General features: G+C 47.2%; 1 protein-coding gene across 2 annotated transcripts in view; it reads left to right on the forward strand.

Annotated features, from left to right (window-relative positions):
• Positions 1-2230: 2230 nt before the first annotated feature.
• NOS2 (nitric oxide synthase 2) overlaps positions 2231-21329 on the forward strand; it is a 60885-nt gene continuing 41786 nt past the window's right edge. Inside the window, exons 1-3 of one of the 2 annotated variants that reach the window (XM_069226968.1) lie at positions 2231-2318; positions 9448-9516; positions 17462-17636. In XM_069226968.1, coding sequence (XP_069083069.1) covers positions 17524-17636 — 113 coding nt within the window. In that variant the 5' untranslated portion in view covers positions 2231-2318; positions 9448-9516; positions 17462-17523. Of the gene's footprint in view, positions 2319-3282; positions 3418-9447; positions 9517-17461; positions 17637-21329 lie in introns of those variants that run through there. The other variant, XM_069226967.1, reaches the window with a different exon arrangement.

The following is a 21329-nucleotide window of genomic DNA, read 5'->3' on the forward strand; positions in this document are numbered from 1 at the left end:
TGGTGAATTGACGTCCATGCTTACACTTTGTAGTAAATGTACTACTTTTGGCCAGTCACCATTTCCAAATGTAAATTTTCTACAAAGTGTAGCCTTAACTATCTCCAATCCTCAAATCCCAGAGGTGAAGCCGAATTCATGAGTCTAAAGGTAGTGTTAATAACTTTCACACAGAGGAGGAGGTCCCTTCAACCAGGGTGGAGATCTCCACGGGGTCAAGCATAGAGAAATTTTAAAAAGTGTATTACACATTTGAAAAATAAGTAAACATATTTTTGGTTAAATATTAATATAAATTAATTTTATATATCTATTTTAAATGTAGAGCAGAACGAACAACAGCCACAGAACTATTAACAAAATGTTGAATTGCATTTTTTGTTAATTTAAATATATGAAATAAAATTAGTTATTTTTGAAAGATTATTAAACAAAAATTCCACCTAAAGTAAAATGTTTATATTTATTCATCATGTATTACAAATTACTAAATGTTATTTATAGAATTAAAATTAATTTAATTATTTAAAAAGCAGTTACATTTGTTTTTAAATTACAAGCAAAAGGTCAGAACAGAAGTCTGGGCGGGGCACTCAGCTGCCAGAGGAGACCACCCTCAGCATCATTTTATATCCAAACGAAAATGTTCACCGCACTCCAAAGAATCCCAATGTTGCGTTTTTATTAGAAACAACCAGCAACCACCAACGCCTTTCAACTCCTCTTGAGTCTTGCTCACGTTTTGTTTTAGAATTCTAAAAGTTATTACAATATAACAAAATAAAATGTATTTTGATTACATTTATTTTTTTAATATCATATCAACACACACACATTTTTTTCAAAATATTTTTTTTTAGCATTATTTCCTGTAGGGTGTAATTGTTAGTCCCTGTACACACTCTTCATTTTAACCTGAAATTGTGTATATGTTCCCGATGCCTGCTGTTCTCGCGGCGATGATCCGTGCCTCGGTGCTGCCTCTGTTCCAGCTGCTGTGACCCGCTCCATCCACCCCTCCTCTTCTGTGGCTAGGGCTGGATTTGGAAGTGGGCACATGACCTCGGCCAGAGGCCCTGTGGCCGGCTCGCGCCGCCCCGTGGAATCCAGGGGTACAGCATGTCCCGCGACCACACACCGCCAGGCACAGAATGCCAATGGTCTGGCCCGGGTGGGCCCAGAGGGTCGCTATCTGCACCTCACAGAAAACGTGGCGTGCCTGCTCCGGGGGGGCTAGCGCCTGTTTAGAGCGGACTGTGGCGCAGGCGCTGCCTGCGGGGGGGGGGGGGGGGTGGGGGGGCAGATTTAGAAAGATGCTTCCACCAGGAGGGATTCTAATAAGGAGGGACGCGGACACCTCCGTTGCAGGTGCCCGCACCAGCAGGGGGAGCCTCTCCTGCAGGGGCAGTGGGGAACCAGAGCTTCATGAAGGAAGGGAGTGGAGTCCCTGGTTGCAGTTTGAATGATACAATTCAGCAATATTCAAGGATCAATGGGCACCACAGGCCTCTGGGCGCTGGTGGCACTGCACCTGCCGCACCGATGGAAGCCACGCGCCCGGCAGTCGGTGGTATTTCCTTAACCGGATTCAGATAATGGGTGGAGTGCACTGGAGTCCCAGTGTCCCGTATGTAAAATATATATATATATAGATCATTTTGTGAGTTCAGGAATTTGGGGGCGTCTGGTTTTGCACAGCTTTGTTATAATTCTCGTGCAACGCCAAAGATAATATTTATTGTAAACAGTGTGTTATGGGTCAGGTACACTGCTGGACCAGGTGTTCACTATCAGTGTGACTCGAGTACCATAGTGGATAAAGTCAATCTTTATCTTTTAAAGCGTCTAGAGGCCTGGTTTGGAGGAGGGCGCTACATCACCAAATCCCAAACAACGTGCCCCCCAATAAAAACCTGATGATGGCTCCACAAAGTCTCCTGCGATGGCCTCTGAGGGCGTTTGTAAGAGGAGAGGACGAAGGCAGCTCCGAGGGTGTGTGCACCACTGGCTGCGGTCCAACCTCAGCCCCTGAAGAGCAAAGGTGGTGGGGGGGCGGGGGGGGGGGGGGCTGAAGAGAGGAAACGGAGAGATGAGGTCCGAGAGGAGAAAGGGGCGGCAATGGCCTGGCTGGTAAGGGGCGGGGATAGGTGAGAGACGGGGGTACGAATAGGGCAGGGCACGAGGGGAGGAGAGCGTGGGGGGGGGGGGGCAAACAGAAGAAAGGTGGTGAGCAGAAGAGAAGAGACAGGGGAGCACGTCAGCGGAGGGAAACAAGTTACGAGGACTGAGGAGGACAGAAGGGAGGGGGCAAAGAGACGGTAGGGGGCCTGAGGGGAGGGAAGTAAGTGTTAAGATGCAAGAGGGGGGTATTAAAGGAGGTGGGGGGGAGGGAGAGAGGAGAAGAGGAGGGGGGACATGTGGCGGCCGGAGAGAGACAAAGCGAGTAAACAAAAGAAGGAGATGTGTTGAGAGGATGAAAATGAAGTAGAGAAATTCCCGGGTGTGAGGGAGAGACTGGGGGGAGTGAGGGTGAAAGGGGCTAAGGGGGAACGGCGGGGGAAGAAGAAGAGGGGAGACATCATGTGGCGGCCGGAGAGGGACAAAGCGAGTAAACTAAAGAAGGAGATGTGTTGAGACAATAAAAATGAAGTAGGGAAATTCCCGGGGGGGGGGGGGGGGGGAGAAAGGGAGAAAGGGGCTAAGGGGGAACGGCGGGGGAAGAGCTGTGGAAATATTCATTGTTATCTTACATGTTAACCACAAACTAGTCACAATTACTAACCAAGTAATGGTTCGTGAATAAATGTGGGTGGCATTTTTGGGGCGCGCGGGCCATGGCAGGGCATAGTCCGTGCATCTCACATGCTCACGGTACTGCCCAACTTCAGCCCTGCCATGCACGGGGCATGTAACATGCGTGATGGTGATTGGCAGCCCATCCCCTGTGCCTGCCATGTCAGCGGTTCACACCCACACATTTGGGATTGGGGGGGCGGTGATGGGAAGGGGCATCAGTCAGGTCCGGCCCAGGGCAGCCTTTGGCCGAGCTCCGGCTCCTTCTGTCCCAATCCCGGCCACTAAGGAAAATCCTCCCGACCGACCTGGGAATCACTGGGACAGAAATAAACACACGGATGAGGTAAGCGGGGGAGAAAGCGAAACCCGTGCAGCTACCCGCTGCGATCAATGACACCTGTGGCGCCACGCCCTCCAGAGCTGATGCTGAAAGGCCAGAGGCCTTGGGGATTTTTCTCTTTCTGTAAAGCTGGACTTGTCTGACACGTCATTTGCATATAACGCCCTAGCAGCTATAAAACCTCTGGCCTGCTGTCTGGTAAGTATAGCAAGAAACACAGCCAAAGAAAGCCCTTGTGCCAGCAAGCATCTCTCCCAGGCAGACTTTGGACAGGGTATACGGTAAGTCTTCGCCCAATATTCTGTGTTACGCTACCAACTCGTTCTAAACACGGTGCTTAACACCGCACTTCTGACGTCTCTAGGCGCTTTCAAGAAGCGCTGTCTCCTTTACCCTGCTTAACGGCGCTCAGTTGACCTGAGAAGCCTGGGTTTCGTTGCAGAGATTCGAACTGCGGCCGACAGACAGCAGCAGATGTCAGCCCCGAGCGTTTAACTCGCCCGGCCATTATTCCGACTGGCTTATAACGACGTTGTGTTACTTTGTATTTCGCAGTATGAAGTTATTGTGCGTTGTGCCTAGATTATGTTCGTAGTCTTGTGTAGCGCCATATCTCACCAGGATGCTCCTAACATAGAAACTACTATGTCTAGCATGAGAGGCCCAGCGATCGAATTTCACTTTTTACTTAAAAACTGTGTGCGAAAGTGGGCAGATTTTGTCATTTGGCAAAGCGAGCATACTTTCACGGTATGTGAGCATTTTCACTATAGAGCACTGTTGAAGAAGTGGAATTGTCGTGTTCCCAATGAGAAAACCCTCTCTCTATGTATATATAGAATTTATTTGCAATAAGTGATAGATAGAAACCATATTTCATGCCAGGTGTCTCCACTCTGCCCGCCCCCCGCCTCGCCAGGCTTCTGGCCCTAAATGACCCTGCATTTACTCTCTCCGATTGGGCCCTGCCGGGTTGGTGTCGTCACCCTGTACCATACATACATTTATTACGGAGGCTTTTCCATTCGCGGGGAGTAAAATGCCAGCAGAGGTAAATCATCTCTCAATACATAAAACGACGCCTGGCATTTTGTTGCGTGAAAGTGGATGCAGACCGTTTGTAGAGAGTGACAGGGAAGTTGCCATCAAGATATCTGAAGAGATTAAAAGTGTTTATAGAGTAACTGGGATGAGGCCCGCCCCCGAGGCTGATGAGAGATGCTGTAGAAAAGCCCAGCAGCGAGGCAAGGGTTCTGTGACAGGCAAGGATGCTACGTTCGCCCGTCACCAAAGTCAGCAGGGCGCCAGATTTGAAGCAAAAACTCATTTTAAAATATTCGAATTTTTGCTCCGATTGCGTGGTTCGCCCGAAGCTGCCCCTCTTTGGAAGCTGTGGCCATGAAGATTAAAAGAGCGCGCTCTGAAAGGGTCCATCCCGTGATGATGTCACGCTGGACCTCAAAACCAGAGCTGACGTCATCAAACAACGCAACATTCTACAATCTCTGTTGTTGATGGATGCTGGTGATAGGGGCCTGGGCTCTCCGTCTGAGGCTTCTCGGCGCTGTATATGTATGACATACTGGGTTCTCGCGAAGGGGGGCTGCAGAGGGGCAAGCTTCATACTTAAGGACAAAAGTGGCCCTAGTGGCAAAGCTGGAACCTGTTTCCTCTGACAATTATTAGAGCCATCACAAAAAATGCCGATAATAATGCCACTTAGATAGATAGCACCGCCAAATAGACAGGGAGGCAGTCCGACTGACAGGCAGACTGAGTGGACGGACCAAATATTTACTTACACATCCAAGCTAGCAGGACACTTAATAAAGGCCAATATCTCCACTAGTAGGTTACCTTACTGTTCAGTATCTACAGCTAACAACACAAACCTACGACGTCACACCTTCCACAGGGGGCTGTCCACAGCTGATTGCATTGTTGTGGGATGGCTTTCCCAGCAGCTGCCTGACCGATAGGGCTTAATTTGTGCCGGTGGTTGCAGGTGCCGGGCACAGGAACTCGTTTGTAGGGACCGGGACTTATTTTCATTATCAGCCTTTGACCCGGGCAGAAAAAGGCATAAAATGAAGAAGTAAGAGACAAAGGAAGGAAAAAAGAAAAGACCGAAAACAGAGAGACAAAAGAAAGAATGGAAAGATAAGAGAACAGTGAAAATGGTGGACATGGGGGGTAAAGACGGGTCAGAAAGTGGTAATAAAGGAAGAAAGCAGGGGAGGAGGAGAGGAAAGCAGGACAGAAAAGAGTGGCAAATGGAGTGAAAAGGGGGAAGAGGAGGTTGGGAAAGGAGTAACAAGGGACGAACTAAGGATGAAGGAAAGGATAGCACAACAGTGCAACTATAGAAGAAAAGAGGAAGGAAGGATATGAACATGGCGGGGGGGGGTGTAAGACAACAGTGACAAAAAAAAACAAAAAGGATGAAACTGTGTAGCTAAGACCTTTTAATTTTACTAAAATTGTGTATGTAACATATTTACTTCTCGGGGTTTTCGGCCAGCCCTCTTCATGCATTGGCCCGGTGCTGTGTCATTCACACTGTCTTCCGCCCCCTGCAGCATACAGAAAGGGGCTGTAGTCAGCCGGATGCAGCCAGCCGGATGCAGCCATTGGATAACGTCACTATGCGTGACGCACTCTGCCCTTCACAAAGAGTACATCCGCACGATGTAGCCCCCTTCACTACCAAGAGCGCCATGCCCAATTGTGCTTAGGAGGTCAAAATATGTTTGCTTTTAGCCAAAATTATTTTTTTATATTTTTTGGAGCCGAGCAGCTCCTCAGAATCAAAGCTTTTCAAAACAGGAATGAGTAAGGTAGGTTGACCAGATTTTGAGGAGCAAAAACCGGGACAGGTCAGACATAAAAGAAGGACTAAATACTTTACACTCACTTTTATATCTGGCATGTCCTGATTTTGTGCGTAGCTTTGTGAATGTGTGTCTATAGGTGTGTGTGTATATATACACACATATATATATATACATGTAAACACACACATTTACAAGACTACTCATATAAAATTAGCTATGGCTTGACCTCCCACCCTGCAACCCCAACCCGTCCCACCCACCTCTCTCTCTGCTCCCCACTCGTCTCTCTGCTGGGAGCAGACAGGGGACTGTGTTGCCTTACAGTAACAGATAAGTTACTTTAATTATTGCATACTTTGTAGGCGTATGTTAACGGAGAGCATACCTTTAACTTATGCTTCCCTAGATAATCTGACCTTTGTCCCTAAAACCAGGACATTTATGCAATGATCTGAACTTTGTCCCAAAAACCGAGACATTTGTTTAAAATTAAGAGAAGCGTCATTGGGACAACAGGACAGTCTAAGAACCGGGACTGTCCGGGAAAACCGGGACTGTCTGGTCACCCTAGACCAGGGGTCTTCAAACTGGGCAGCGAGCCCCCTAGGGGGGCCTCAAGTGATCCCAAGGAGGGCACCAGGCTCTGGCTAAAAGTTTTAGTATGATAATAGGGTTTGTTTTAAGTTGAAAAATGAGCAGCAGTAACCCGCTCTGGAATGGGCCATCACTGACCTGTTTTGTCATCTTCATGGGAGCTGGGAGTGTGTGAAAAGTGAAGGGACTCCAAGTACTCTTCAAAACTCCCGCCCCCACTTCTAATAATCACACTGTGGGTACTTTTACACGTTAGTAAGGCCTGCCTGACCAGAATAGTATGTTTGGCATCATGTATTTGAATGCATTTTTAAAACAGTAACAGAACTTTGCTGCAATGTTTAAATAAGTGTAGACCTATTTAAACATTGTAAATTTAATAGAATAAGTGTGAAGAATTCAGACGGGGCCATGATTTGTTTCCCCCACTGGCAGGGCGCAGCATTAAAAAGTTTGAAGACCTTTGCCCTAGACTAAGTCAAAAAGCTGACAGCCAAAGCCAAACCTTTTGTCTTTGCCAATGCTTATTTAGCAAATGTATCAGCGACGCTTGCCTTGGAATGTACTCCGGCTGGAGGGAGAAGCGCTGATGAACTCCGGCCACAAACAAACCAGTAAATCCATTGTTGTTTTAAGAACGCTGTGGTCATCTCTTGCACTGTTGTCAGTGTTTATTTTCTGCATTATTGAAAAGCTGTGCTGATCGGGGAGCCTAGATGTGGACACTGTGGCCCAGACATAACCTCAGCCGTCTTACATTCCTCACTTTCACGGTGTTCCACAGAGTCAGAAAGGTGGAATGGAATGTGGGCGCACTGTGAGTCAGGGCAATAAATAAAATAGCCAATAGCATCCCTTTGTATAGTCGACACACATCCAGAAAATGTGGTTTGTATATCCCTGTTAGACGCCCCTGCTCCACAGACTCGATACACAAAGCCCACCAGCTCCAGCAGAAAGGTTAGGGCCACTGGTGAGCTGCACCCTCCAGAAGAGCTTCCGGGGTAACACGCGCCCCTGTGCCATCCAGGGTCGGCTGTAGTGCTGATGGAGCCTGGTGCAACAATCTTTTTTGGCCCCCCACCATATGACCTCCTCTCTCACCAACACCCAGCACAATGACCCCTCATCTCTCCATGGCTCCCATCTCACATACATTTCACTTGTTTAAAGCCCTTCTAAAGGCTGGCTTCACTAATTCGCTCAGTTATCTACATAAAATGCGATCTGTTTTTTGCAGCAGCATATTAACCCTTTGCGCTACTTACTGGCGAGTCAAAACTGCACAAGAGAAAACTCTGATCTCTTTCTCTAACAGGAACATTAGTTACAAAAGTTATCTTGAGATTTTTGTTGCTGCCTGGAAGCTGAGCACGGGGAACTTCGCAGCAGGTGTCTTAAATCCTAACTTACTGCCCTACACAGCGCCCCTCCTGAGGTCAGTGCTCCCCTCCAGGCCAGCGCCCGGTGCGGCCGCACCGCTCGCACTGCCCTAAAGCCAGCCCTGGTGCCATCTGCAGCCACACCCCTCGAGTGAAGATGAGGACACGGCGGGCAGAGCTTTTATGCCAAATTAATGCTTAACGAGGTTTGAAAGTTCGCCAAGAATGTAATCTATTTTACAGACTGGCTGCTGATAAGACGAGGACACTTTTTTATATTAAAGATTAGCCACAAATACCAGGCACTGTTGACCTTTTATGTCCTTCCTTGCATAGTGCATGATATAATATGCAAATACAGCTATTTTAAGACAGTAATGGCAAACCCCACAAGGTGGCAGTCCCAGGGTCACCATTGCTGTTCATAAACTGTTACACCTATGGAATGCCCCATTCCGCGCTCGAAAACTTCAGCTGCGTGTCAGCATGTGTGATCTTGGGACTCTGACAATTCTTTCCTAAACTCGAAATAGAACTGCTTAATTACACCGCTAATTACCCTATTGCACAACACTCCCGTGGGCAGAAAAGACTGTTTCAACAGCAAGTTCCCACAAAACACCCCGGAGGGTTAACGCACCTCCTCCCTTCACAGTGTTGCCCCCCAACTCCCATCAGAACCTTAGATCTGGCCGCTCAATGGCTCAGCGAGATAAGTGCTAGATGCGGGTGGCTATGGAAGCTGCTGATCACGAGTTTAAGTCCTGACAGGCCCACCTCAACCCTTCATCCTTCCAGGGCTCTGTCACGATTTACAACAAAACTGCATTGCTAAGCGCTATATAAAAAGTAATTTCGCAGTAAGCGTTACACGATCGACCAATCAAAACGAAGGAAGAAAGAAAAACTTTAGATTTCGGACACTCAGCTTTGGAATTCACTAGTCCCGTTCTCAGGGTTCTGCACAGCTTAGCACCAGTCAACGAGCCAGGAAGCATGTCTGCCTCTACAGTAACATTTGTTATTTATAGCGCTTAAAGCAGGAGGCGTGGTACCAAGCCCTGTATGGAAAGCGATTTGTTATTTGTGTTATTTCTGCAAAGGGGTTCCTTATGGAGTTTTCAATAAAGCACAGGAATCCAGAGTTAGTTTAAATTGCCACAGCAATGACACTGAGGGATTCTATGCAACTCCTGGACAACATTTCAGAAACTTTATTAAACCGCTGGTGAGTCACAAAGGTTTTCCAAGCCAAGCAGGACTTTTGATAAAAAAATAAGACTGGCGAATACTGAAGAGTTTCCACGCCCCTTAAACAATCAGCGCTTCAGGTAGACCTTTTTGGAGGTTTTTAAACCCAGGAAAAGTCCCCCAAAATCCAAATGTATGAGGCAGGATGTTACACACTTCCACATGCTGCATTGTGTTTAAAACATGACTTGCAAACTTGGAGCTATAATGGACTCGTAATTAACTGACTTCCGGTTTTATTTGCCTGTAGGTTGGAATTCTTGCACAAGAACTTTGGCTGCTCAGACTTCAATTCCGCTCTCATATCAGCAAACACAAGGTAAGGGGACTTCTCCTGCTAGCCCATCCAGCCACTGAATTCCTTGTTTTGCCACGAAAATCATGTGTTACCAAAATGTAATGCTTGGACTTGTTTAGACTTCAAAAGTAGTGAAATGGCTTACAAAATTCTAGACTTAAAATGATGGAATTGTCAATTCATAACTGAAAGCATTAAGCAGCATCGACCCCTGATCAGTTGTTATTGACCTGCATAATTGATTTCACTTCGGACATTGACATGCCTCAGAGAAGCATAAATCTCTCCCTGTGAAGCTCATCTTACGTTGAAAAGGGTAGACTGGGCAAGATTTATGAACACTCTGTGCAGGTGCAAAGTCACCAGAAATGACACAAACTGGCACCAAGTTTTGTTTTGGGATTTTGGAAAGTTACCCAAAGTAATGCAAAGTAGTGGTTGGTATCTGGGTTTTCCCGCTCTTGTAGCTTTCGATACAAACCCCTACCTACTAACTATGGTAGAAAGAACTTTATGCCAAAAAACTACAGCACTTTGAGGCATAGCCAAATAAGGAGGATCGTTATTTCCTCCAACTCTTCAAATTTTACACATGTGCCCCGCCTTACAGCACACATACAAAGTGGGAAAAGTTTTGAGGTATGACCAGGGCCACTGGAATTGTGCAGCAACAGAGCATCAAATTATGCAGCAGGAAATTATGCTAAATGCAGGAAAAGGCAAATTGAGCAACATAATGTCACGCATTTTTTTAATAGTATTACTAAATTATTTTGTAATGTTTTCACATGGTAATACTGTCTCAGCAAAGATTTCACCTCATTAGTTTCAGTTTAACAACCAAATACAGAAATAAGTGACTGAAAGTTGAGCAGTTATTCTTTGTGAAGGGCCTTCCACTGCACGCAAACACGTCACCACGTTTACAGAAACATTTAATTTGTGTGAGTTAGAAACAATTCCCTTTGTTAAAACCTGCAGATTATGCATTAGATGATGGATTATGTGGCAAAGGTGGTGAATCCATAATTGTACCAGAAGGACCTGCTTCCATTATAAAGTCTATCCCACCATTACATGGACACCTTTGCACTATGGTGTGCATGGCACTAGGCAGCCTGAAAGTGCATCAGGGTTGGGAAGAGAGCAGCAGCGTCATATTTTTGTATATAAACAGGGCCACCGAAATTATGCAATTGTGTGGCCATTGTGTTTTTCCTCATAATTTTAGGTTTTGCTACAGAATCCAACATCGGCTGCATAATCTGTAGATTTTAACCAAGAAATAGTTTGTAGCTCAAACGGTCCAATAATTACTAAAAATGTAGTGAAATGTTGACACACAATTGAAAGCCCACAGCAAAGGATGACGGTCACCCTTCTGTAGCTTATTGCTGTATTTGGGTATTAAACAGGGATTAGTGGGGTGCAACCAATACCCAGACAGTGTAAAAATGGCAAAATATTGAAGTAAAACTATCACAAAATGTGCTGCCTTAGGCAGCATAATTTGCCTTTTCTTGCCACATAATTTACTCACCCCTGCCACATAATTTGGCCCTCCCCTGCCCACAATTCCATTTGTTCTGAATATTAGGGACTGCTCTACTTTGTCCCATTCAACACTCTCCATTCCATGCCACACAGGGCAGTAACTTTAGCAACTGTGCAGCGTTATATTGGTAATTGGACTGTTGGCATCGCATATTACATCTGAGAGCAGACGGAGGGCGTGTTTTCTATGCAGAAGAATGGGATATATGGAAGATATGCAGTGTATGCACACATTAGGCACACGCACATCCTAACTTAGATTTAGCATATCTGGCATTGGAGGAAAGTAAGGGAATGCAATGGAAATGAGGGGACCACCCACACAACGGCAATGCACCATGGTCCTGGCATGCTTTTCCCACACTTATCTGCTCATCAGACTTAAGTGGTCAGAAAGTGTGGGAAAGTGTACCAACATGCCCAGTTCTCACAGCATGTGCACTGGAAGGGGAGGCATGTCAGTAAACATGTTTAGAGCGATGGAAAAATAACCCCGTAAAATGGAAGCAAAAGTCACCATTTTTAAATTCTGTGCACGCGCAGCATGTGCAGTGTAGTGGTATGCATGTACAAGAATTAGAAAATAGGTGTAAGCCAGCAAAGTATGTGAGAACCGTCATACCATGTACATTTCATGTATGCGCATTGCATCTTGCGTAATTAAGAAATGAGCCGGAAGATGATGTGCATGAGAACCTAAAAAGAAGTGAAGTCCTGAGTGGACATTTAATTCTGCTCCAAGATCTGAGCACTTTCTGGCTGCGTACTGCTGAAATACGAGTGACTTGTCTGAGAACACACCGAGGACCCATTTACAAGCTCCTTGCGCCACGGCTGCGTCATTTTTTTTTCACGCAGAGGTGGCGCTAGCAGCGCTCTACACTGTTCTACATTTCCAAACTGAAGTATTGGGCCAGATGCGTCAGTTTATAGAGCCTTATGTCAGCTTACACCTGCGCCAGGTATACTGTATGCAGGGTAGGCACTCCCAGGCAAAAACCCACGCAGAACTGACAGTGAAATTTACAACATTTCATTGCGTCATTCTGTGACTTCACTGCGTCAGAATTTTACCTCCTGCTTAGAGCAGGCGTAAAATTGAAGCAGGGTTTTTTCTAAAGGGAGCCTCCTCGCATTGCCGGAGTAGCGTCATTTTAACAACGCTACTTCAGCAATGCGTGAGTTTAGCGCCAACAGATGTGTCAGAATTTCTGACACATCTGTGAAAACGTGCACCATGGAGCTTTGTATTGTAAATACAGCACATCCATGGCGTCATTAGGAGATCATAGGGAAGAACAAGAAATCTGGCCCATGGATGCTGATGTGTCAGATTCTTGTAAATGAAGCCCTAAGTGTCCGCGTGGAGCCAGTGCCTCCTCTGAGATGTTCATGTACTGGCACATTACTAGTATTACAGCCCTGCTGTGAAGTGTATGTACTAACACACTTCTAGTATTACAGATCTGCTGAGAAGTGTATGTACTGGCACACTACAAATATTACAGTTCTGCTGAAATGTGCATGTACTGGCACGCTACTAGTATTACAGCTCTGCTGGGAAGTGTATGCACTAACACACTACTAGTATTACTGCTCTGCTGGGAAGAGTATGTTCTCTGCTGAGAGGTGCTGGTTCTGTCCACTTACTTCAAGCACAGCCATGCTGAGAAGTGTTGGCAATGATGCATCACGGCAGCCAGTCATCAGATGTGAGCTGGCCCCAGTGTCGTGGTGACACGGGGACGGGGGTGGGGAGGGTTCATCTGGGAAACCTTTCGGCCCTCTCCCACCTGACAACCCCTCCCCAGTCCCACCCTCTGTAGCGCGTTTCCATGGTGACCGAGGGATGCCGCGCCTGCCTCTGCCCACCGAGCTAGCAGTGTGTTTCCTGCTCGGTGGGATGGAACTGCCTCCAGCGGGGTTATCTGATGGAAACCATCACGGAAGAGGGCTGGCTGCGCTGCCCATCCCAGCCTGTGCCAAAGGCTGCGTTCAGCGGCCAGGGGAGGCAGCAGTACCGACCCCTCTGCCCGGTGCGCGTGCCCAGGGCCGGCCGCCCCTGCTCCAGCTGACCACTGGCCATGTAATAGGAAAAAGGGGCCACCCTGCCAGACAGACGGACTGCTACGAGCTTCTCTCCAGGTGGGCTCTATGCAGCCGGGCAGCACGGGTCCTCCCTGCCATGCTGAAAGGATGCCCATCCGGGCGCGCCCCCAGGTCCCTTGGCAGGCGCTCAGTCCCGGCAGCATCTGAGGCGGCCTCGTCCCTGAGCTGTGTGATCTTGCTTCCTTCTCCCGCCGGAGGCTCACAGAGGCCTGGCTGCTGTAGCGGGGGGGCCTGGCTTCTGGCAGCTCCACGGAGAGGAGGAAAGGTGAGTCCACGGGGTGTTCGTTGCAGAGGCCAGACAAGCTGCCAGGGGATTACAGCCACAATGGAGCAACTTGCAGAAAGTTTTTAACCACAGGTGTCAGTTCCTGGAGCGCCACTGCAGACGGGCGTTCAGTGCAGCACGTGGGCGCATTGTGTGGCGACACACCGCGGCGCTATTGCCTGCCAACGACTGACTGATAACTGACTATTTCCCAGCCCTTCCAGGCTCTGCAGGGCACCGGCCTGTCCAGTAATGGTCTGAATGGTCTGGTTTCTCCATAGGCCAGTCAAAGCCGGTCACAGGCTGGTATTTTGTTCCAGAGGGTCATGAAAACTTAGACAAATATCTGTAACACTGATATATTACTTTTGTTAGTCAAATACATAAAATCTTGACTTCCACGGAGACTTTCTTTGTTAAGATTAGAGGTTAGACTAAAGGAATCATTTTACGCCGGGGTGTCCAACAATTGTCCAGGAGAGCGTGAATCCGTGCTCGGTGTGCAGGCGGACCCGCGTGAACCTGTTCCACTTATATCTGTTGCACGCATACGTGTCACATATGGATTTCCTGAAGACATGGCATGGGTCTGGCCTTTCTCGGCCTACAGTGGACACCTGTGCTTTAACCTTGTAGCACTCAGTTCTCGAGGGCAGAGATGCTTTTTATTGAAAGGGCGTTTTTAGCAGTTTTTTTTCTCAGAAGCTAGTCTGCCACTGTGATGTGTTTGACAAGAAAGGTCAGCATGGTTGTAAGTGGCACACTGCTTGCACGACTGCCCAGCTGCCCCGTGCTGGACAAGTCACTAGTGACTGCACATGGGCAGGACTCGGTTCACATCTGTGTCTGGTGTGGGTGTCCAGGGTCGGACTGGCCCATAGGTCAGTCAGGCAGTGCCAGGGGTCTGGTCTTACAGGTCAGTGTGGGGGGTGGTTTATGTCTGCTGGTCCCGGTTTTATCTGTTGTGATGTCCCTGATATTGCCACAAACATTGGCTGCATTAAGCACACATGCATGCAGATGTCTTGCAGAACACCTATACAGCGCGTCACAGGTTAAAAACTGCCTCGATTTGCAAACGCGGGGCGCTTTTATAGCTTGCTATACGAAAAGGAAGCTTGTCGTGCCTAACTGTGTTAGGGGGCAAGTATGATGTGGACCGGCGCGCTATAAGCGCTATCTTTCATACAAGGCACGAGACTGCTCAGCTAAGGGGCGGAGCTGAATTTGAAAAAAATCTACTACGGGGGGGGTGCAGAGATCTATATCTATTCTGGTCACACATTTTACTCGTGGTGACATCGACAGAGGGTTAATGTGCCTGCTGCAAAGCACAGCATGTAGCAGGCAGGTTACAGATTTGTATTTTATGCAGATAAATTAGTGGTTACTGCCACCGATGGAGAAATCCTAATGGGATGCAAGTTACAAACCTTCCTAAATGCCCACTGAGTAATGAACTGGCATCAAGGAGCTACATACAAATGGCAAAATATACCTTAGGAGCCTTATTGTTTTTTCCCTCAATTTCTCCTTCTTCCAAGGTTGCAAAAAAGGGTTAGTTTGATCAATTAGTTCCGACTTATTATTAAGTGAAATACAAATGTTTATCTGACATTCTCACAGTGTACGTATTACATTTATACAAAGTTTAGAAAGCTCAAAACCTGACCCCAAAACATGGTTGTATCTGACATTCTTACAGTGCACGCATCTCTCTTTCACACAAAACTTAAAAAAACAATATTTGCCTTAAAGACCTAGTTTATCTCTTGAGTACCCGTGAATTGAGAAGCTGGTCTTTGCTTCCTGGCACCAAGGTATCAAAAGTCCACCTAGGAGTTTGGATTTAGGTATTTTTATGTTACTTCTTCATTGTAAATCCTCTGTTTTCCTAAAGAACTACTTCCGGTTGTACCCCAGCAGTATGTGTATGTGTTATTTCATTAGCTGACTAGTTCACGGGTGTCCTGTGCTCAGAATACCCGAGTGTGACTGATTAAAGTACATATGTTTATTGTTATATGTGTAATATTGTTATGGTACATGTGTTCAATTGTGTGAGGTGTATATATGTGTTGTGCTATATGTCATGTGTGATACGTGTAATGAAATACCTTGTTATGGTCGCAACAGCGCCGTAGAACCGGTAAATGGGTCTTTTTAGCTAATGGAAAGCTCAAGAATGTCATTGTAAGTTGTCCTGTTCCGGTCCCCTTCCTGCCTCCTTAAAGGGCTAGTTACTACGATGTAGTGCGCACGCTAACGTGGTGCAAAGCATTGCCTCAGTTTACTTACCATTCCAGCGCCTGGACACCTTGCTCGGTGATAAACAGCGCTCTGCAATTCCAAATAACATAACATACCATTCTAAATTCAGCCTCACAACCCTTAGTAAATAGCCCCCTTCATTTGTAAGCCAGGAGAGGGCTGGCACTGAGCGATTCACACAGTTTAGAAAGGATGGCACTGCCCAGGACAGGGGCAGTAGAGTAGGGGCAGCCAGGGTCAACAAGGAGGTCCTTAGAGGGCTCCCAGGCACCAAAGCATGCCAGCACAGCGCTGGACATTGGGGTGCACAGCCAAAAGCTGCACATGGGGTTTGCGCACACCGCCTGCCTAGCATTTCGAGGATTGGGTCCAGTTGTGGGTGGAAGTAGGAGCAAGACCTCCCTCCACGTCTAGGACACACCCCAAACAGGGCAGAGATGGGTCACCCAAACTTTAAGTACCTTAAGGCCTCGAGTTCTTTAGAGGAGGCTGTTAATGAGCTAAAAATGTGGACTTTGTTGTAGCCCTAAAGTTAGCAGAAATACCAACAAATCCAGAGTTATTTTATTAAAAAGCTCTTGTCATTGACAACTGAACACACACTGCACAAAGAGCTTTGAAACAAAGTCAGATAGACCCGGAAGCAGTATCAGACCGGATGTATCAGTGTGACCCCACCCTTCAAAACACGAGAGATTTGCTGCCCCAGATAGAAGGAAGCACAGAACTTCCACTAGGAGGAGTCCGCCTGCAGGGTAGGTGACCTCACAAGCCTGGAAGAGGAAAACAAGACCTACTTCCTGTCGGAAAATCCCCAGCACTGCCACAACAGAGGACCTGCCCGCTTGTGACATCCTCACCGACACAAAAACACCCACGTAAAGTGGTTGCAACACTTATGAACCTAGAATGCGTTGACAACGCCTGTAATCCCACAGGTCGTGCCAACAACACATGATTGCTTTGTACTGCTAGTTACTGAAGCCGCTCTCCTGAACCTGGGCACCACTGCATAGACCAGTGGACCTGTGTCTGTGGGCAGACAACTCACCCTCCAGAACCCTTGTTCTTTATAGGCTAAAGAAGTCAACAACCATTGGGTGCCATTTAAGACATCAATTTGGAGTAGGCTTGGGTGTCATCTGCTATGTCTGACTTCCCCTTTGGTACCCCTGGTGCTGCCCTCGCTCCCTCTGGTCTCAAGGTTAGTGAAGGCAAGTAAGAGACAGAAAACAAGCAGAGCTGTAGGACGTCTAATCATTCTCTGCACTTATAGACCTTTCCCCTCCCCCCGCTCTTCAGCCACAAGAAAGGGGTTCATGGTGGAACAGGGGTCAACCATATAATGTGATTGTAGCAGGTGAAAGGGTTCATGATGTCACTTCCGCTACTGCTTGCACTTTGTGAACTGATGTCCATTGTGTTTATAGCTCCTACTTCCGAGGTAGAACAGCGACTGGGTGGGAGGTCCAGCAAATGGCATTAAGTAAGAATGGGAGGTTGATGTATGGGTTCATTGGTACAGCGGAGCTGCCTCGTGCCTTGTTCAAGGCCCTCAGTGTGCACAGGGCTAGTGTAAGTCACTCCAGTGATACGAATAGGTGGACTCCGCCAGTACGCGAGGGGGTCACTGGCTGTCACTGGGGGCTTGTGGCCTTCCAGGTATCTTTCCATACAGTGACGCTGAGGTTACGGGTTCTACTGTGACGTGTTGTGGTTGCGTTGACGATCTGTAGTACTAACCAGTGCTTACCTTTATCCCTCCAGGTCTACTACCTAGCTCGATCCCTACGCTGACAGCTGCTGTCGAACCACTTAACGACTAGGAAATGAAGTGCCATTTCAAGAGACTCTTCAACCTAGGCAACCACAAGGACAGAAGTTATGACCTGAACGATCTGAACAACAACTTCATGCCCAAGTACCCTTTCCATGACGAGAGGTATGGTGATGTTCCTTCTCTGTCTCCTCCAGGTGGGGGGTTTGTGAGCAGCCTTCCTGCCTAGCGAAAGACAGAAGGCATAAAGGCATAGAACAAGAGGGCCAGTCATTAGGGCAGGTCAAGAGTTTATGGTACGGTGAGTTCATGCATCCACTTATTAGTAATAGGCAAAGATGCCAAACAATTAGGTCTGAGTGTGGAAGGTTTCCTGTAATCCAGAAGCCATGCACCACAGTGAGCAGAGAATGCTTTCCTGATCCACCCTCATACCCACCAACATCCTTGCCAGTATAGTAGCCTTTTGGATATAAACTCAGTAACCACCTCCTTATGGTGCTCCTAGACTTCTTGTAACATGTACGCTCACCTACCCAGCTGGGGCTGTTCGACGCATAGGTGCCACGCAAGCCTACCTACCACTAAGGGAAGATCTCCACAGGGGAGGGGTTGGGTTTGATAACATCCTCCCCATTCTGCAAACGCCTTAATGGCTTCCCATTGAAGTTAAGGTTGATCCACGAGATGAACGTATCCTTCGCAAAGTCTGAACCACAGGCCCTCCTCTCTACTCAACCAAAAATATTAACATTTGAGGAGGCCAGCAGTCTCATCAGAAAGTGAAAATCTTATTTGTAACTCCGGCATATGGAAAAGAGTACACCGCTGCCCCATCCTGGTCAGGGTGTGCGTCCGGAGTCTGGACTCTCCACCTCCTGCTCACCACACTTCTAATTCTCTGATAACTTTTAAGATGATCTTAAACGTTCTTGCCAAAGATGCCTCAAGCCTGGGATTCCCCCATGATCACTCTCAACCTCCTGTTGACTCTGCCTTCTTCTGAGCCATCTCTTTCCTCACCCTCCTGTTGACTCTGCCTTGTTCTTTCCCATCTTGTCCTCATCAATACCCAAAGACTGAGCTCGCTGCTCCTTGATTACACCTTCACTTCCAGCCATCTCTCTTTTTTCCTCTGCTTTTTGTCTGCTACAGACAGGTGTTTCTGTCTAAGTCATCCCTCCTGGTCCTCATATAGCTGACTGACCTACTTCCTAATTTCAATTACCCTCCCTTAACACACACACGACCTGTCCGCTTTTCTATCTAGTTCTTAAGCTGTAATGCTCTCCGCATCCACCGTCAGATAGCTCCCACAGCTCTGTTGTAACTTAATTATCTATATTTATCTTTATTTACATTCACCCTCAGAAGGAACTCTGCTGCGAACTGTTGTTTCATGGAAAATGGACCATCTGAGGAAGGTCCATTAAATGCTGAGGTTCCTTAGAGCGCCCCCTGAATAGAATCATGTCCCTTGGCACAGCAGGGGGAGTAGGGAAGGGTCATCGGCTGGGGGTCACCAGGAGTAGCATCTCCTACCCTTGGCTTGCCCTTTACTACCCCTGATTCTGTCCCCGGACCTTCTGGAGTCAGAGGGCATGAAAACAGCAGCATGAACACAACATAAACTGGGCTCCGCTGCCTTCCTACCTCAGTACAATCTACTCCTTGTGCCCCCCAAACCCATAGTCCTTCCGCAGCAAGCAGGAGGCTGCTGAAGGGCTCAGGGGTCAATCCTATGATTTCATTGGAGGTCAAAGGTTGAGTGACATCATTTCCGCCAACTGCAGACGCTTCAGTCAGCGATACCTTCGCTGAAGTTTGCAGCCGCCTTGGCTCGGTTTGCACAGACACGCTCGACTACAGAGGGTTCGAAACAATGTTTAATGAGCTATCAAGTCAACCCCAGGGTATGATTTTTACAGATAAGCCTCTTCAATGCACGACAAGCCGACAAAAAAAGTAAAACAACCTGAGCGTGTGTGGAAATTACTTGGGCAGAGAGCCAATTGGCCCACTGCCAATGGCTGGGGCTCTCAGCCTCTCCCCGCTGAGGAGAGCATTGTTCTGGCCCGGCCGCCGTGAAACAAGGCAACCTTGGTGCAGCTCGAGGCGACTTGGACACCAGTTTACTCCCGGCGCACCCTGGGGCGTGCGTCACAACCAGAGCTCCCCAGGGTCATTTAAAAATACAAGGCATCCCTCTTCCATGTGTACCTCTCTATTATCAGGAAATCATTGGCCATCTTCCGAGAAAATAAAAAAAACTACCAGGCACACAACTCACTATAAACAGTCATTAACTGTGGCCTGGGGATGTGTTAGCGTCACATACAGGCGCTAGAAACCAGCCACACCCCTCCTAGCAGCTGAAGACACCCCAATGTGCGATACTCTGGGGTACCTATAGAAGGTAGAGACGCCTTCAGGCTTGCTTTTGCCTGAAAACCCCCTCCAACAAAATATAGGGCCTGATGTATGAAGCTATTTTGAGGTTGCAAAGCCTGTGTTTGAAAAATCACTCTGTTTATGGCCCCCAGCTGGCTTTTTTTTGGTATGTACTAAACACATTTTATGGTTCCGTGACAGGTGACTGGATCACAAATGAGTTTAGAAATCAATCACAATTTGGAAGAGACATGTTTGGAGTGTCCTTTTAAAATTGCCATTTAGTAAGCAATGCTTCAGTGGTTGGAGACTTTGGTTCCGGTTACAAACCATTGAAAAGTTACCCCCTCCTTGAAGCAGGTGGCAACCCACTGGATGGTTGAAAAAGTTTATTTGGGAGTAGGCAACGGTTCAGGAATCTGGAGACAAGTGATGCTTGACCTGAATATCATTACACTCGTGTCAATCAGCAGCTAAGACTGGCATACTGCCATAATTCTGGACAATTAACAGTCTTCCTACCAACCACTGATTGCAAAAAAACACACTTGGAAAAGCCAGTGAGTTATCATGTATAGTGTAACTGGTATAAGGTTAGAAAACTGGGTAATAAAAGAAAGATGGTTCTAAAAAAGAAGCCATCTTGGGTCCTCGACCCCTGGAAGCCATCTGCGTGTGTGCTGGTGGTTGTGGAGCACCTAAGTAGGTGTGGTTAACCACAAAAAGAAATAACACAATAAAAGAATGAGTAAATATTCTTAGTGCGTCAAGAAGTAATTTAAAAGTAGGTGACATTGAGCAATTTGTAGGATCTTGAATCTAATCAGGAGGAGTGTGCTTAGTAGACAACAGAGGGCATCTATACAAAGAGAAGTATTTAAGGATGCGCAACGCCCGTGACCATCCAATGACATATAGTCATTTACCGAACGAATCCAAAGGAGATCCTCTTTCGTTATTCTGTAGACACTGGGTTGTCCTGATGTTGGAGCTTCCAATGACAAACCGAGCCCCCGTGTATCGCTTTCATGGTGTTACTGTTATCTTGCGTGGATTTTCATCACTTGCACCCGAGTTGTCATTGAGCGTATTGTACCTAGATGAAAACATTGAGTGAGATTTCGCTTGAGTGGTCGGTGTATAAAGTCATTAGATCAACAATGTTTGCGAAGGCAACAAATATAGTGTTGTGAGTTATGCTATGCCATAGGCAATGATTGAATGTTTGACACTTGGCACGTGGTCTCCAGCCAGGGTGTCACTCTGAGACCTACATTTAGCATTAATGGGCAGGAAACAGATTCTAACTCACGTGTTTACTGTCAGAAAGGGCGCAGGAAATATCTGGGAACCGGGGGAGAAGGAAAAAGCCCCGAGGTGACCCCTGTGAGTCCTCTTGAAGAGGCTTCCTGCAGGAAGCACATCTCCAAGTGTTCCCACCTCCGCCTGTTCCTTTTTATTACCAAG

This window comes from Pleurodeles waltl, chromosome 3_2 (assembly GCF_031143425.1).
Source record: "Pleurodeles waltl isolate 20211129_DDA chromosome 3_2, aPleWal1.hap1.20221129, whole genome shotgun sequence".
Classification (NCBI taxonomy): domain Eukaryota; kingdom Metazoa; phylum Chordata; class Amphibia; order Caudata; family Salamandridae; genus Pleurodeles; species Pleurodeles waltl.